Here is a 15404-nt window from a genome sequence, read left to right as displayed (position 1 = left end):
TGGAAAAATCAGATCAATCTCCTCCACGGCTTGCCCTTTCAGGCTCCAAACCCTCAATTAATTCTCACCACTGATGCTTTCAACCTCGGATGGGGAGCCCATGTGGCCGATCTGCAGACACAAGGCTTTTGATCTCCAGAGGAACCCAAACACCAAATAAATTTCCTGGAGCCTCAAGCAATCAGATATGCTCTCAGGGCATTTCAGGATTACCTCTCAAATCAAGTTAGCCTGATCCAGACCGACAACCAGGTGGCCATGTGGTACCTACTTGCCGGGAGTGGACAATGTGTTGGCAGACAAGCTGAGTCGCATCTTTCAACCGCACGAGTGGTCTCTCAACCCCTCGGTAGCGAACTCCATCTTCCAACAATGGGGATATCCTCAGATAGACCTCTTTGCGTCTCCTCAAAACCGCAAAGTAGAGAACTTCTGCTCTCTCATTCGCAGCAAACACTGTCAGCCCAGAGACTCATTCTCCCTCTCGTGGGCAACTGGTCTCCTCTATGCATTCTCTCCACTTCCTCTTCTCTCGAAGACTCTCGTGAAGTTATGTCAGGACAAGGGAACCATGATCCTGATAGCAACTCGCTGGCCACGCCAAGTGTGGTTTCCAATACTGCAGGATCTCTCCATTCGCAGGCGCATTCCCTTGGGAAAGGACCCGCTTCTGATCACAAAACAACTACTGCCTCAGCCATCCCAACCTTCACGCCTTGTCCCTGACGGCATGGATGTTGAAAGGTTAATTCTTCAGCCACTTAACCTTTCTGAACCCGTTTCCTGTGTCTTGATTGTTTCACGGAAGCCTTCCACGAGAAAAGCTTACTCTTACAACTGGAAAAGATTCACGTCACGCTGTGTTGGGTTCGTAACATTTTATTTTATTTTTTGGCACTACCTGTAGCTTTTAAATAAGACTGAAGGGAGACCCCTGCAGGGTTAGTGCCATGCTGGGCATGCCCAGTATTAGCCAGTCAAAGTTCTGGAAACTTTGACAAGTGTTCCGTGATTGGGCTCCATCCTGTGATGTCACCCATATGTGAGGACTAACATCCTGCTGTCCTGTGAGAACACCTGCTACAGGTAAGCAACATTAGCTTTATTCGTTTGAAGGTCTGGAAATAATCAACATAACCTTTTTGCTGTGCTCAGTGTTTCCCAGTTGGAAGCATGAGGGGTTGATTAAGTCATGTTCAAGCATAATCAGTTTGTCCACAGTTTGGCTTCTCTAGAGATACTGGTGGGCTGATGTTGGGGCAGGGCTATATGTCCGTGACGTCAGTGAGTCAGCTTTACTCAGTCTCCATCTTCTGGTAGAGGTGCATAACTCACTGGTGTGGATTGGACTGCTTTCCTTAGAGGAAAGGAAATTATCAGGTAAGTAGTAATTTATCCATAAGTGATAGCGGAGACCCCTGAGGGTCCCCACAAATCCTTGCAATAGGAGCTAACAATGTACCCTTCAGTACTTTTGTAATATTAAATTCCCTAACCCAAAACTCTGCATCTTCCTAAGTATGATCAACTAAATCAAAAGCAGATGAGAGGTCTAGTAAAATCAAAAACCTGCTGACCCCATCAGTCCAATGCAGTATGTTGTCATAAACTGAGACAAGCTGGGTCTCCTTATGGTGCCCAGTACAGAAGCCTACTTGATTTGGACCCAGTAACTGCCTTGTCTAATATTTTAGATAAGACTGGAATTTTGGCCACTGATCTATAACCAGAACACTCTGTAACATCTAATACATGTTTTTATAAGAATGAGATCAATAAATGTTCTAAAAATTGAAGGAACTATTCCTTCAGCCAAAGATCCATTAATTTTAAGCAAAAAGAACAAAAATGTTGAGAGGGGGCTTTCTTGCGGGAAGTAAGAAATCTTTGTCTACTTGTTTGGTTTCAGCTTGTCCAATCTCCTCCTCTGAAGCTGCATATTCCTTCCATCCAGTCCCTCGTTATGGAGTGCAGCCTGGCAGAAGATGAAATGGAGGCTGATTCAGAAGCTGATGTCACTGTATTCAGTAGAGAGGTTGGTGCTGGAATTGCCACAGAGCATTATCCTTTAACAACCTTACATGATTCCTGATCACACCCCAGACAAATGGGTTTCCCTGTATGTACCCAGATCAGTCCAGGCTCCTGGGTTTTGCCTTCCTGCCAGCAGATGGAGACAGAGTTTCACTAACACTGCTACTTAACCACATGTGCCACCTGCAGTCCCTCAGTATTTCTCTGTCTCCACCAGATGTTAGAAGTGCAAAGCCTGCAGTCCCTCAGTATTTCTCTGTCTCCACCAGATGGTAGAGGTGCAAAGCCTGCAGTTCTACATTCTGGGCAATTATTTTTAGATTTTGAGCCTTCTACCCAGGGGGTTTTTGGATCTTGGTGGGTCTTTCCCTGTCTGGTAGAGGTGGACAAGCTGGGGGTTGGTGACCCTCTAGTACGCTCACTCCTTGCACATGTGGGGTGTAAATCTGGTAGTCCAGATCCTTCCCCTTCATGAGGCCACTTAAGTGGCTGTAGGCTTGGGGTAAAAACAATTTTCTCCTGAGGCACCAGTCCAGAACCCACCCACGGATTCTGTTTTTATAGTAGGTAGTACAGGATTGTTTAAATAAGATGGATGTGTTGAGGGTGTTGGATAGACTTTTTTTTCTCATTCTGGCTTGGGTACAGAATAATACTGAGGAACTGGTTAAGTAGCAGTGTCAGTAAAACTTTTTGTCTCCAGCTGCTGGAAGGGAGGCAAAACCCCCTAAGTCTGGACTGATCTGTGGTACTACAGGAACGAAAATTAGCAGGAAAGAACCAATTTTCCTTTTGCCTCCCTACCAGCAGATGAGGCAGAGAAAAAACTGTTGACACTGCTACATAACTGAGTGCCACCTGCCGTCCTCAGTACTGAAACTGTATTTCTCTGACTCCAGCAGATGGCAGAGGGTCAAAAACGCCCTGAGGATCTGGAGTTTAAAAAAAAAAAAAAAAAAAAAAAGAGAGAGAGAAGGAGAATTAGCTCCCCGAGGTGTTAGGTGCCTTCATGGGCCATTCTTTTGGTAGAATTGGGCAAGCTGGGGGTTGGTTATCTCTAGGAGTCTCAACCTGAAACATCCATGGGTTCTAGTCCCCTCAGCAGTGTCTACCAGCAGACACGGGGAAGTACCTTTTTCTTCTTTCCTGGGGAGCTGCAGCTTTAATTTAAGAAAAAAAAGTGTAGTTTGCAGCTGGGAATCAGGAAAGTGGCACGCTGTGTGCAGGAGCTTACCGCTCATGTCCAAACCACGAGACACAGGAGGCTGAGCCAGGAGAGCATATGCTGTCTCTTCCTGGGACGGGAAAGCAAGCATTTGTGAGCCAAGTCTGTCAGTGCTGCACGGGAAGTTTTGTCGGGCCTGCAGGGTGAACGGCTTGTGTCTCTCTGGCATGCTGTGTCTTGCTTGTGTTGCCAGGGTTGAGGGAACCTCTACGGAGGCTTCTTCCTGGCAGGTCACCCGTTCTTCGGGGGTTGTGCCACAGACATCGGGGAATTCTAGAAAACTGCGGCCATTTTGTCACCGCGTGCTCAAGCATGCAGCATCTAAGGAAACCGGGGATTCTCCTCCGCTGTCGCTGATGGTGCAGGGAGTTCCTGGTGAGCGGAACAGTATAGGAGAACTGGTTGAAGAGACGGTGAGTGGGAATATTTATGACTCTGAGCCCTTTTCTATAAACTTTGTCCTTCTCCACAAGGCTTTCTTCTCCAAGAAAGGAGTAAGTAGGAGGTAAATGACAGATGCCACAGAAGTCTCTGTAATGGCTAAGAGGCATGAAGAGAAGCTGTTGGGGGGATCCTCCGTCTCCGGGGCCTAGGAAGTAGTTTGCGTGAGGACGTGGAGTGTGCTTCGCACACTGATGAGGAAGGGGACCCTCAGGTAGTTTTTGGAGCTGATCTAGCGGTTGACCCGATAGTTGATCCACTGGATGATAAGGGGACTTCTGATTCAGAAGGGCACGAGGCAGGCGGAGTCTGAGGCATTGCCAGTATCTGAAGAGGATGCCCTAGTGGTCTGCTTCTTCCGAAAGGAAGAGTTGGATCTGCTGATTCCTCAGGTCCTGGATGAGCTGGGAATTAAGGTCGCGCAGGAGGAAACTGAGTAGACCCAGTCCTGGATGGCCTTCGTGGACCTCCAAAAACGTTTCTTCTTCCTAAGAAGGTAAAGAAGCTGGTGACTCGGGAGTGGGACTCTCCTGAAGCAGGGCAATGACAAAATTGTACCCTTTGCCTGAGGAGTTGCTGAAACTTCTGATACCGAAGGTGGATGCTTTGGTTTCAGCAATGATCAAGAAGACTACCATTCCAGTGGTGGGTTCAGCCGCCTAGAAGGATGTCCAAGATAGGAAATTGGAGATTCAGTTGAAGACTGAGGTCTCTGCTCTAAGTCTACAAGCTGCAGTCTGTAGCAGCCTCATGCAGTGGGCCTGTCTGCGCTGGGTGCAGGAGGAGGAGTCTGGATCTTTAGCCTAGCAGGCAGCCCGTCTGGAAGCGGGGATGGCCTATGTGGCAGATGCACTTACAATTTGCTCAGGACATTCGCCAGGAATATGGTCTCTGCAGTCACGGCGCAAGGACTGTTGTGGCTGCATAATTGGTCGGCTGATGTGTGCTCAAAGTCACAGCTGTGCAGTTTTCCCTTTAAAGGAAAACTACTATTTGGAGAAGATCTTGAGCAATTGATGAACTTGGGAGAGTCAAAGGGGAACAAGTTGCTGGAGGATAAGCCAGACAAGAAGACTTTTCCACCTTGTATTCATTTTCGGGATGCGAGGAGATTTTGTTTCAGCAGGAGCTCTTCCTCTTCCTCCCAAAGAACAGTGGGAAGGCAGCAGTCCTTTTAAGGAGATAGTTGTGGACAAGGAGCCGAAGGAGGTAAGGCCTCTCAACGAGGCCAGGCTGGTCCACTCTTCAGTCGAGGCCATCCGGGGTGGAAATTAACCCTGTTTTACAAGGAGTGGACCAAGATCACCACAGACCAGTCAGAGAGGCATACATAGTGTCCCATTACACATCCCTCGGGAGGCAGTGCGAGAAACTGTGCAGCGATTGCAAAGTTTAAACGCCATAGTACCGGTCCCCTGCAGGAGCAGGGTCTCGGAAAGAACTCTATTTTGTAGCCCCGAAGGAGGAGGGTACATTCTAGCCCAATCTGAATCTGAAGGTCAATGCAGTGCTGCACAAGCCACTATTTTGCATGGAAACTTTGCGAGCGGTCATTGCAGCTGTTCACAAAGGGGAGTATCTGGCTTCTGCCCTTCTTATTGCCAACAACGCTGTGGACTTTCACGAACGTAATGGTGGTAGTTGCTGTGGAGCTTAGGAGGGAAGGGATTCTGGTTCATCGGTACTTGGATGATTGGCTTATTCGGGCAGAGTTGGAGTGTCCTTACTAATGAGGATGTTGGGGAGATACCAGTTCCAGAGATGGTTTTCAGGGGTGATGACTCAGATGAACTGAACGAAATCACTGTGAACCTGGAAGATGTAGTAGGCCACATTGACAAACTAAAGAGTAGCAAATCACCTGGACCAGATGGTATGCATCCTAGGGTTCTGAAGGAACTCAAAAATGAAATTTCTGATCTATTAGTTAAAATTTGTAACCTATCATTAAAATCATCCATTGTACCTGAAGACTGGAGGGTGGCCAATGTAACCCCAATAATTAAAAAAGGCTCCAGGGGTGATCCGGGTAACTATAGACCAGTGAGCCTGACTTCAGTGCTGGAAAAAATAGTGGAAACTATTCTCAAGATCAAAATCGTAGAGCATATAGAACGATGTGGTTTAATGGAAAACAGTCAACAAGGATTTATCCAAGGGAAGTCTTGCCTAACAAATCTGCTTCATTTTTTTGAAGGGGTTAATAAACATGTGGATAAAGGTGAACCGGTAAATGTAGTGTATTTGGATTTTCAGAAGGCGTTTGACAAAGTCCCTCATAAGAGGCTTCTATGAAAACTAAAAAGTCATGGGATAGGAGGCGATGTCCTTTCGTGGATTACAAACTGGTTAAAAGACAGGAAACAGAGTAGGATTAAATGGACAATTTTCTCAGTAGAAAAGGGTAAACAGTGGAGTGCCTCAGGGATCTGTACTTGGAACGGTGCTGTTCAATATATTTATAAATGATCTGGAAAGGAATACGACGAGTGAGGTTATCAAATTTGCTGATGATACAAAATTATTCAGAGTAGTTAAATCACAAGCAGATTGTGATACATTACAGGAGGACCTTGTGAGACTGGAAGATTGGGCATCCAAATGGCAGATGAAATTTAATGTGGACAAGTGCAAGGTGTTGCATATAGGGAAAAATAACCCTTGCTGTAGTTACACAATGTTGGGTTCCATATTAGGAGCTACCTCCCAGGAAAAAGATCTAGGCATCATAGTGGATAACACATTGAAATCGTCGGCTCAGTGTGCTGCAGCAGTCAAAAAAGCAAATAGAATGTTAGGAATTATTAGGAAGGGAATGGTTAATAAAACAGAAAATGTCATAATGCCTCTGTATCACTCCATGGTGAGACCGCACCTGGAATACTGTGTACAATTCTGGTGGCCGCATCTCAAAAAATCCTGGGGTGGCTCAGGAGGCCCAGGAACTGTTTGTTTGGACAGAGTGGTACCGGGCGGGGATAGCAGTGTCTCATGTGGCCGGAGTGGATAATGTGCAGGCAGATTTTCTAGGCAGGCAGCGTTTAGATCCAAGGGAATCTGAGTTATCTGCAGAGGCCATGAATCTCATTCGAGCTAGGTGGGGTACGCCCCAGTTGGATCTGATGGCTTTGAGTCAATGCCAAGGCAAATCAGTTCTTCAGCCAGCAGAGTGGTCACTTTGGAAGGGATTGATGCATTAGTCCTCCTGTGGCCAACGGACATTCTCCTGTATGTTTCCTTCATGGCCCCTAGTGGGGCAAGTCTTGACACGCATAGAGCGCATCCAGGAAGGGTGGTATTAATAGCACTGGAGTGGCCGTGGCACCCATGGTTCGTCGATCTGGTGCATCTCGTGGTGGACAGACCTATTTGACTAGGTCATCTGCGAGGGTTGTTGCGCCAGGGGCCCATCTTCTCAAATTAAGCGGATTGCTACGGTCTTGCGGTCTAGCTTTTGAGATGTGGTGATTGTGCCAGAAAGGTTACTCTGAAGCTGTTATTGCTGCAGGGCAGGAGGCCTTCTACCTCCCTGGCTTAGGTCCAGGTTTGGAAGGTGTTTGAGTCGTGGTGTAGGGAAGGAGGTCACGATCCTCTGCGCACGGAGGTGTTGCAGATCTTAGCCTTTCTGCAGGCAGGTTTGTCAAAAAGGCTGGCCTACAACTCTCTTCGGGTACAGGTAGCAGCTTTGGGGGAGGCTTCAGGAAAGAACGCTTGCGGTGCATCCAGATACAATTCATTTTCTAAAGGGGGCGAAACATTTACGTCCTCTGTTCCATTGGATATGTCCGCCTTGGAACCTTAATTTGGTCCTAAGGGTTCTGTGTGGTCCTCCTTTTGAGCCTTTGAGGCATGCCTCTGTCTCACTTTGAAGACAGTATTCTTGGTGGCAATGTGTTTGGAGCTGTAGTGCAGGGATCCTTAACTGCGTATTTCAGATGACTGAGTCTTGTTGAGTATGGTGTATCGCTCCATGGTGCATATGGTGTATCGCTCCATGGTGAGACCGCACCTTGAATACTGTGTACAATTCTGGTCGCCGCATCTCAAAAAAAGATATAATTGCGATGGAGAAGGTACAGAGAAGGGCGACCAAAATAATAAAGGGGAATGGAACAGCTCCCCTACGAGGAAAGGCTGAAGAGGTTAGGGCTGTTCAGCTTGGAGAAGAGACGGCTGAGGGGGGATATGATAGAGGTGTTTAAAATCATGAGAGGTCTAGAACGGGTAGATGTGAATCGGTTATTTACTCTTTCGGATAGTAGACTAGGGGGCACTCCATGAAGTTAGCATGTGGCACATTTAAAACTAATCTGAGAAAGTTCTTTTTTTACTCAACGCACAGTTAAACTCTGGCATTTGTTGCCAGAGGACGTGGTTAGTGCAGTTAGTATAGCTGTGTTTAAAAAAGGACTGGATAAGTTCTTGGAGGAGAAGTCCATTACCTGCTATTAAGTTCACTTAGAGAATAGCCACTGCCATTAGCAATGGTTACATGGAATAGACTTAGTTTTTGGGTACTTGCCAGGTTCTTATGGCCTGGATTGGCCACTGTTGGAAACAGGATGCTGGGCTTGATGGACCCTTGGTCTGACCCAGTATGACATTTTCTTATGTTCCCTCCTTTTTGCCGAAGATGACTTCTTCCTTTCATGTTAACAGGTGGTGGAGCTTCCTGCATGTCATCATTTGACAACAGAGATGTCACATGCGAGGGAGCAACATTTATTGGATGTTCATCTGACTCTGTTGCATTATCTTAGTAACTGGTTTCGGCGAGCAGATCATCTGATTGTCTTGTTTAGCGGGGCAAAGAAATGTGTTAAGGCTGAATATCTGTATGGGGCACATGGTTCGGAAAGCATTGCATAGCAGTTTAGCAGGCGCAGGCAGCGTCCTGGATGGAATGTCGGTTGGTTTCTCCACAGGAGATCTGTCAGGCAGCGACGTGGTCTTCGCTTCACCCTTTTCTACCAAGCATTACAGATTGGATGTGCAAGTCCTGAAGTGAAAGTGTTGTGGGCTGCTCTTTCAGATTTTCGGCTAGTGAAGAGGGGCTTGGGTACATCCCACTTGTCTGGACCGATCTGGGGTATGATCAGGAAAGGGAAAATAGTTTACCTGCTAATATTTGTTCCTGGAATACCCCAGATCAGTCCAGAAACTCGTCCCCATGGTTGCAAAAGACCTGGAGGGATGTGATTGTAAATAGTGCAGATATGTTTCACCTTGTTTGGATAAAACTGCTCCAAATCAAGGAGTCCAACTTGGTTTCTGCTTACCTTGGAAGGGGGAATTCTTTAGTGTTGTCGGGTATTCATCTTGGCTTGGGTACAGCTTCAATACTGAGGACTGCGGGTGGGCACTCAGTTATGTAACAGTGTCTCAAAGTTTTGTGGGGGGTTTCCTCTGCCTCCCTCTACTGCTAGGGATGCAAAACCCACTTCTCAGGACTGATCTGTGGTATTTATTCCAGGAACAAAAATCAGGTGAGAACCTATTTTCCTATATTGTCTCAGTCACAAAATTAAATTGGGACCCTATAAGAACACTGAAATTTGGCTATAATGAGGCTAGGATCTTAATCATTTTAGTGGTGTGGGTTTTTTTTTACTCTGCCAGTTGGTGTTGTATTTGTATTACACTGCTCAATTTTTCCCTTCTGAGGTACAGAATCTGTATTCATATGCCTGTTTGCAAGTGGAGTCTGGGTAAACAAATAAGCGTGGGAGTAGCTTGCTTGTTATGGCGGTTACTACCCCAAATCAGTTAAGCCTGTTACTTCACTTGGAATACATATCCAGCACAGCTCACTGCATAAACAGCAAGGGGGGATGAAGAAAAGTGGATTTATATTAGACAACAACCAACAAGGACTGAATGACACAGGCTGGGTAAACAAGCGTGGGAGTAGCTTGCTTGTTATGGCGGTTACTACCCTGAATTAATTAAGCCTGATACTTTCACTTAGATGTAGCTCCAGCACTGCCCTCTACATCAATGGCGGGAGTGGAAGGTAACTAGAACCAAAAAGGTTACTAATAAGGGCCAAGAGTATCAGATAAGTATAAGGAAAAAAAAGTGTGAAGTCTTCCTGGGCAGACTGGATGGGCCGTTTGGTTGTCTTCTGCCATCATTTCTATGTTTCTATGTAAGCATTGAAAAAAGAAAATGAACCTAGGTTTAAGGAGAGTAAGGTGTTTTGTGTTCTGACCTTGGCCACCAGGATTTGTTGGAGGCCATTGAAGCTATGAAAGAGCGTCTGTTGAAGGAGCGTAAGGACCGGGTTGCTATGGAGCTGCGTATCCGGGAGGAAGTATGTGCTGAAATGATAGAAGAGCTGCAGAAGAGAGAGAAGGATTTCAGGTAGTGTGCAAGCAGGGAGCTTGGGGAGGATTTCAATTTCTCTGTCACTGCAGGTTTGCTTTTTGCATTACAATTCCTCGATTTCTTTGTAGTGAGCACCTTGAGACAGAAAAGGAATTACTAGAAGAAATGTATGAAAATCGTCTGGAGAATCTAAAGGAATCTTTAACTAAATACTACAAGCATGAGTTGAAGGTGAGACGCTAGAGAAGTGTTGAAAGAGATCTGGGGTATGGTGGACAAAGGACATGGAGACTGTAATGAGAGAATTTAATCCAACGGACCATTATGGATTGTACTGACCCTGATGCTGATTTGTAGTGTATAAGAGGCACTGATGTATAGGTGTGTTTTGTGCATCTAGGATAAAGAAGAGAGGATTAAAGAGCTCGAGGAAGCCCTGCAGCATGATGTCTCGGATATTTCCATCAAACAGCAGGAATTGGAGCAGCCTCTTCGTCGGTCTAAGCGTGTGGCGGCTGCCAGCAGCCTGCAGCAAGAAGTGGAATTAATAAAACAGCAGCTGCTGGGCACAAAGGCAGAGCTGGATCAGTGTCAGTCTGAGTTGGAGAAAAAGAGCAAGGGTGAGTGTGAATCTGAGCTTGGAGGAGCCATAGCCAGAGCAGACATTAATTGTGTGAAATTCAGGTCTAAGAGTGATCCTTAAGAGAGACTGCACTTGTTGTAACATAAGGGGAGTGCAGCAGGGCTAAAAAGAAGTACATTAAACAGCATTAATTGTATTGGACTCAAACAGTTACCATTAAAAATAAAAATCCCAGGCCTGCTAAGAGCACTTACCTTGAGAAGGAGAAGGCTGTGGTTCGATAGTACTGCCTAAAGTCACTGTGTGTTTAGGTTATACAATCTTGAGAGAAAGCTTATAAATGCTCCATCATTGAACATTTCAGAGAAACAACGGGATAATTTTAAGAGCAGTGAGTACAATTAACTTTTTGAGTTTAGATTGTTTATATTACTATCATTAAAGCAATATAAGAATACAAAATTTCCTAGCGTGTAGCCAAATGGACTCAGGACCAATGGGCATTGTGCTCTCCTGATGGCAGATGGGAGACTGAGTCAGATTTCAAAGCTGACGTCACCCTACATATGCCCATGCAGTAAGCCCAGCTCTTCAGTATTTCTCCATCTCCATAGCAGATGCGGACACTATCCAAAAGAGAATAGTGTAACATTTACAACAAAGAGAAAATTTACCTTTAAGAAGAGAGCTGAGCTTCTCCTGCGGTGAATCCTAACGGTCCCTCCCACAGTCGAGACTTTCCTGAGGTGATTTTCGATATCCCTCAGAGGTAAGCCATAAGAAAATGCCATACTGGGTCAGACCAAGGGTCCATCAAGCCCAGCATCCTGTTTCCAACAGTAGCCAATCCAGGCCATAAGGACCTGGCAATTACCCAAAAACTAAGTCTATTCCATGTAACCATTGCTAATGGCAGTGGCTATTCTCTAAGTGAACTTAATTAATAGCAGGTAATGGACTTCTCCTCCAAGAACTTATCCAATCCTTTTTTAAACACAGCTACACTAACTGCACTAACCACATCCTCTGGCAACAAATTCCAGAGTTTAATTGTGCGTTGAGTAAAAAAGAACTTTCTCCGATTAGTTTTAAATGTGCCCCGTGCTAACTTCATGGAGTGCCCCCTAGTCCTTCTATTATCCGAAAGTGTAAATAACCGATTCACATCTACCTGTTCTAGACCTCTCATGATTTTAAACACCTCTATCATATCCCCCCTCAGTCATCTCTTCTCCAAGCTGAAAAGTCCTAACCTCTTTAGTCTTTCCTCATAGGGGAGTTGTTCCATTCCCCTTTATCATTTTGGTTGCCCTTCTCTGTACCTTCTCCATCGCAACTATATCTTTTTTTGAGATGCGGCGACCAGAATTGTACACAGTATTCAAGGTGCGGTCTCACCATGGAGCGATACAGAGGCATTATGACATTTTCCGTTTTATTCACCATTCCCTTTCTAATAATTCCCAGCATTCTCTTTGCTTTTTGACTGCCGCAGCACACTGAGCCGACGATTTCAATGTGTTATCCACTATGACACCTAGATCTCTTTCTTGGGTGGTAGCACCTAATATGGAACCCAACATTGTGTAATTATAGCATGGGTTATTTTTCCCTAAATGCATCACCTTGCACTTATCCACATTAAATTTCATCTGCCATTTGGATGCCCAATTTTCCAGTCTCACAAGGTCTTCCTGCAATTTATCACAATCTGCTTGTGATTTAACTACTCTGAACAATTTTGTGTCATCTGCAACTTTGATCCGGCAGCCAATTCCCGGCATGGACTTAGCCCCCAGGGTGGCTGAAAGGCAGCGGGTGTAGATTTGAGCGCGGCGGTGAAGGTATTCCCGTCTCCCCCTGCAGCTGGAAACCGCCCGGCATGCAATCGGTAAGTGCCGAGACCAGGTAAGGTAGAAACCTTTACTTTTAAGTCTCTGGTTTGCAAGACCTGAATGGCCATACCGATCGTCCTCTGAGGTTTAAAATCGGGCTGAGCAGCCCTCATTTGGCTAGGCCCCGATTCGCTGCGAGGGTACACACACGTGGAGACCCTCCGGGGGAGGGGTTGCCATCTTGCCATCGGGGTTGTCTGCGCCATTTTCCCCCCTCGACTGGTACGCGCAGGGAGGGCCGAGGCGCCTAACTTGAGCGCACCCGTAAAGGCACACGCTTAGCTGTGCGCATAACTGCCGCACGCACAAAGTCCGTAGCCCGTGCACACATCGTGCGCATATCTTCTGCACAACTAAGCGCATCCACGTTCAAACCTCCATGCATGGACAAGTTTGAAGCTCTACATGGGCACAAACAATGGCACCGCCATCCAAGAAGGCCAAGGGACCCTTCCTTTGCCCAGCCTGACACTTAAGAGTCGCGTAGCCTGAATTGGAATCTCTCCTATGCCAACAATGTGAACAGACTCGGGGAACCAAAGCAAGACCCCCCCCTACAGCCAGGAGAGGGATCTGGAACCACAGATGAGGGCACCTCGGACTTAAATATTTCCAACTCGGCGCCCCCACAGAAAAGTACCTCCGGGGCTTCCACTACAACCCCTCCTGGGATCAACATGGATCCAGGAACCTTCTCCTGGGTGGAACTTTTTAAAGGGCTGCAAACCTTTGTCCAGGCACAACCAGCCCCAGCTGCACACCTGGCTCAACCCCTGCCGAAAGCAAAAGACCTTCCTGGCACCTCCCGAGTTTCTCGAGACATGCCTCTCATAAACAAAAGCATACCTGATGGGGATCCAGACACCTCAGAAGATGAATCTGAGTCCCTGGAAGAAGGAGAAATTCCCCCAGGGATGGAGCCATACCGAACCATGCTCCGATCCTTCCACAAGGACGAATTACCAGCCTTCGTGTCCCAGACTCTGAAGACACTGGGTCTCCCAGGCACGGATCCTACAACAGAACGAAAGAAGAACCCCTTTTTGGTGGACCTCCGTAAGGCCTCGTGCTACTTTCCTATGTTGGAGCCCATCAAGGAACTGATTGACCTGGAATGGAATGCTCCAGAGGCCAGTTGCGAAAACTGTTGACCAATGCTCGTCCTAAGGTATGGGACTACCTTCAAGTCCTCTGCCTCATGATGTCAACTCGAAGTCGTTATGTGGGCAAGGGCCGGTGTTCCTCAGCTGTGGGGTGAAATTGGTGGTGCCAGTCACTCCCCCCTGTACAGTCTCAGGCTCTCTCTCGCATCCCCCGGAGCTGCCTGCAGGGACGTGTTTTCCTCTGCACCGTCTAAGTCAAAGTGAAACTAAACACTTTGCACGCTCCCAACTTTCACAAAAGGCTGCTGAGTTCAGTCTCCTACCTCTGCTCCCTCAGCCCTGGCAGCACAGCTGATTTTAATTGCTACTGCTCCTCTGCATCTGGTCATGCCGCGCTCTCCTCTCTGCCTTGCCTGCGGGGATTCTTCGCTCCGTCTCTCTAGAGAAGGGCTCTGCTCTAAATGTTTGCCGGGGGCGGTCCCCCCGCGGCTGCGATCTCAGGAGCCCGAACAAGGCCGCACAAGCGCATGGCTGCGCCATTCCCAGGCTGACAAACCGTGGGAACAGCGGCCATTTTGGGTTTTTCGGATGCTGCTTTTTCGGGGCAGCAGGACTCACAGGACCCTGAATTTTTTTAGACACCCCCCCGGAGATTCCAGGCCTCGTTTTTCTTCAGAATTTGTGCTTTTAATGCACAAATCTTATTTAGCCAGCCTGCAAGAAGAGGCGGACCCCCCTCCTCCTCCTCTTCCTAAAATTCCTCAGATTGCTGCACCGTCCACTCCAGCAGTTCCTGATGTGCAGGGGCCTGTCTGAGTGCAGGTGGTCCCGGGGGTGCCCCTGACCAGGACCTAGATCAGGATTTTGACGACACGCCCCCAGGGTTCTACGTCTATTCAGAAGGGAGGAACTGGAGCCACTTATCCCTTTTTATTTCTCAGGCACTGGGGATAGAGTGCCCTGCAGTGGACAAGTTTTCGGCCGCAATGCTGGCTTGCGTGGACCCAGTCCCGGACTCGGCTCTTCCGTGCACCTTTCCCTTCCATCTGATGCATCGGCTAATGCTCCTTAGGGAGTGGGAGGCTCCCGATTCGGTGCTCCGTGTCGGGAGAGCTATGGAGAAGCTTTATCCTCTCCCGGAGGAGTACTTAGACATGCTGAAAATGCCCAAGGTTGATTCCTCTGTGACTGCAGTTACTAAGCACACCACCATCCCTACGGCCCTCAGGGATGCAAGACCGCAAGCTAGAATTCCATCTCAAGTGCATCTTTGAAGTCTTGGCCTTGGGTGTCCGGACGTCGATCTGCAGCAGTCTCATGCAGCGGCAAGCCTCAGGTGGGTTCAACAATTGCTCAGCACCCAGGACCTCCCGTCTGACAAGGCAGAGCAGGCTGAAAGATTGGAAGGCACTATAGAGTATGGGGCAGATTCCCTTTACAACATGTTCTGGGTCCAGGCAAAAGCGATGGCTTCTGCGGTCTCGGCCAGACTGCTCCTCTGGCTCCGTAATTGGGCGGCCGACTCATCTTTCAAGGTGCAGCTGGGCACACTCTCCTTCAAAGGTAAGTTGCTGTTTGGCAAGGACCTGGAACAGCTTATTAAATCTTTGGGTGAGAACAAGGTACACAAACTACCTGAGGATCGCCCAAAACAAGCGAGACCCTTCTTCCCTACTCGCACCCGCTTTGAGGGTCAGCAGAGATGTAATCCCAGAGCGCCTTGTCTAGACGAAATTCCTCCAGGTCTCAGTCCTTTCAAGGGCGCCGTGCCTTCCTTGATGGTAATCCACTGCACC

General features: G+C 47.5%; 1 protein-coding gene across 3 annotated transcripts in view; it reads left to right on the top strand.

The window, feature by feature from the left end:
- The window catches only part of KIF20A (kinesin family member 20A), a 113866-nt gene that overhangs the window by 79716 nt on the left and 18746 nt on the right, over positions 1-15404 (top strand). For all 3 annotated transcript variants that reach the window (XM_029583315.1, XM_029583314.1, XM_029583316.1), the window contains exons 13-16: positions 1910-2035; positions 9924-10063; positions 10156-10258; positions 10428-10647. In XM_029583315.1, the coding sequence (XP_029439175.1) occupies positions 1910-2035; positions 9924-10063; positions 10156-10258; positions 10428-10647 (589 nt within the window). The remainder of the gene's footprint in view (positions 1-1909; positions 2036-9923; positions 10064-10155; positions 10259-10427; positions 10648-15404) is intronic.

Source organism: Rhinatrema bivittatum, chromosome 18 (genome assembly GCF_901001135.1).
Source record: "Rhinatrema bivittatum chromosome 18, aRhiBiv1.1, whole genome shotgun sequence".
Lineage (NCBI taxonomy): Eukaryota > Metazoa > Chordata > Amphibia > Gymnophiona > Rhinatrematidae > Rhinatrema > Rhinatrema bivittatum.
This window is presented reverse-complemented; position numbering and strand designations above follow the sequence as displayed.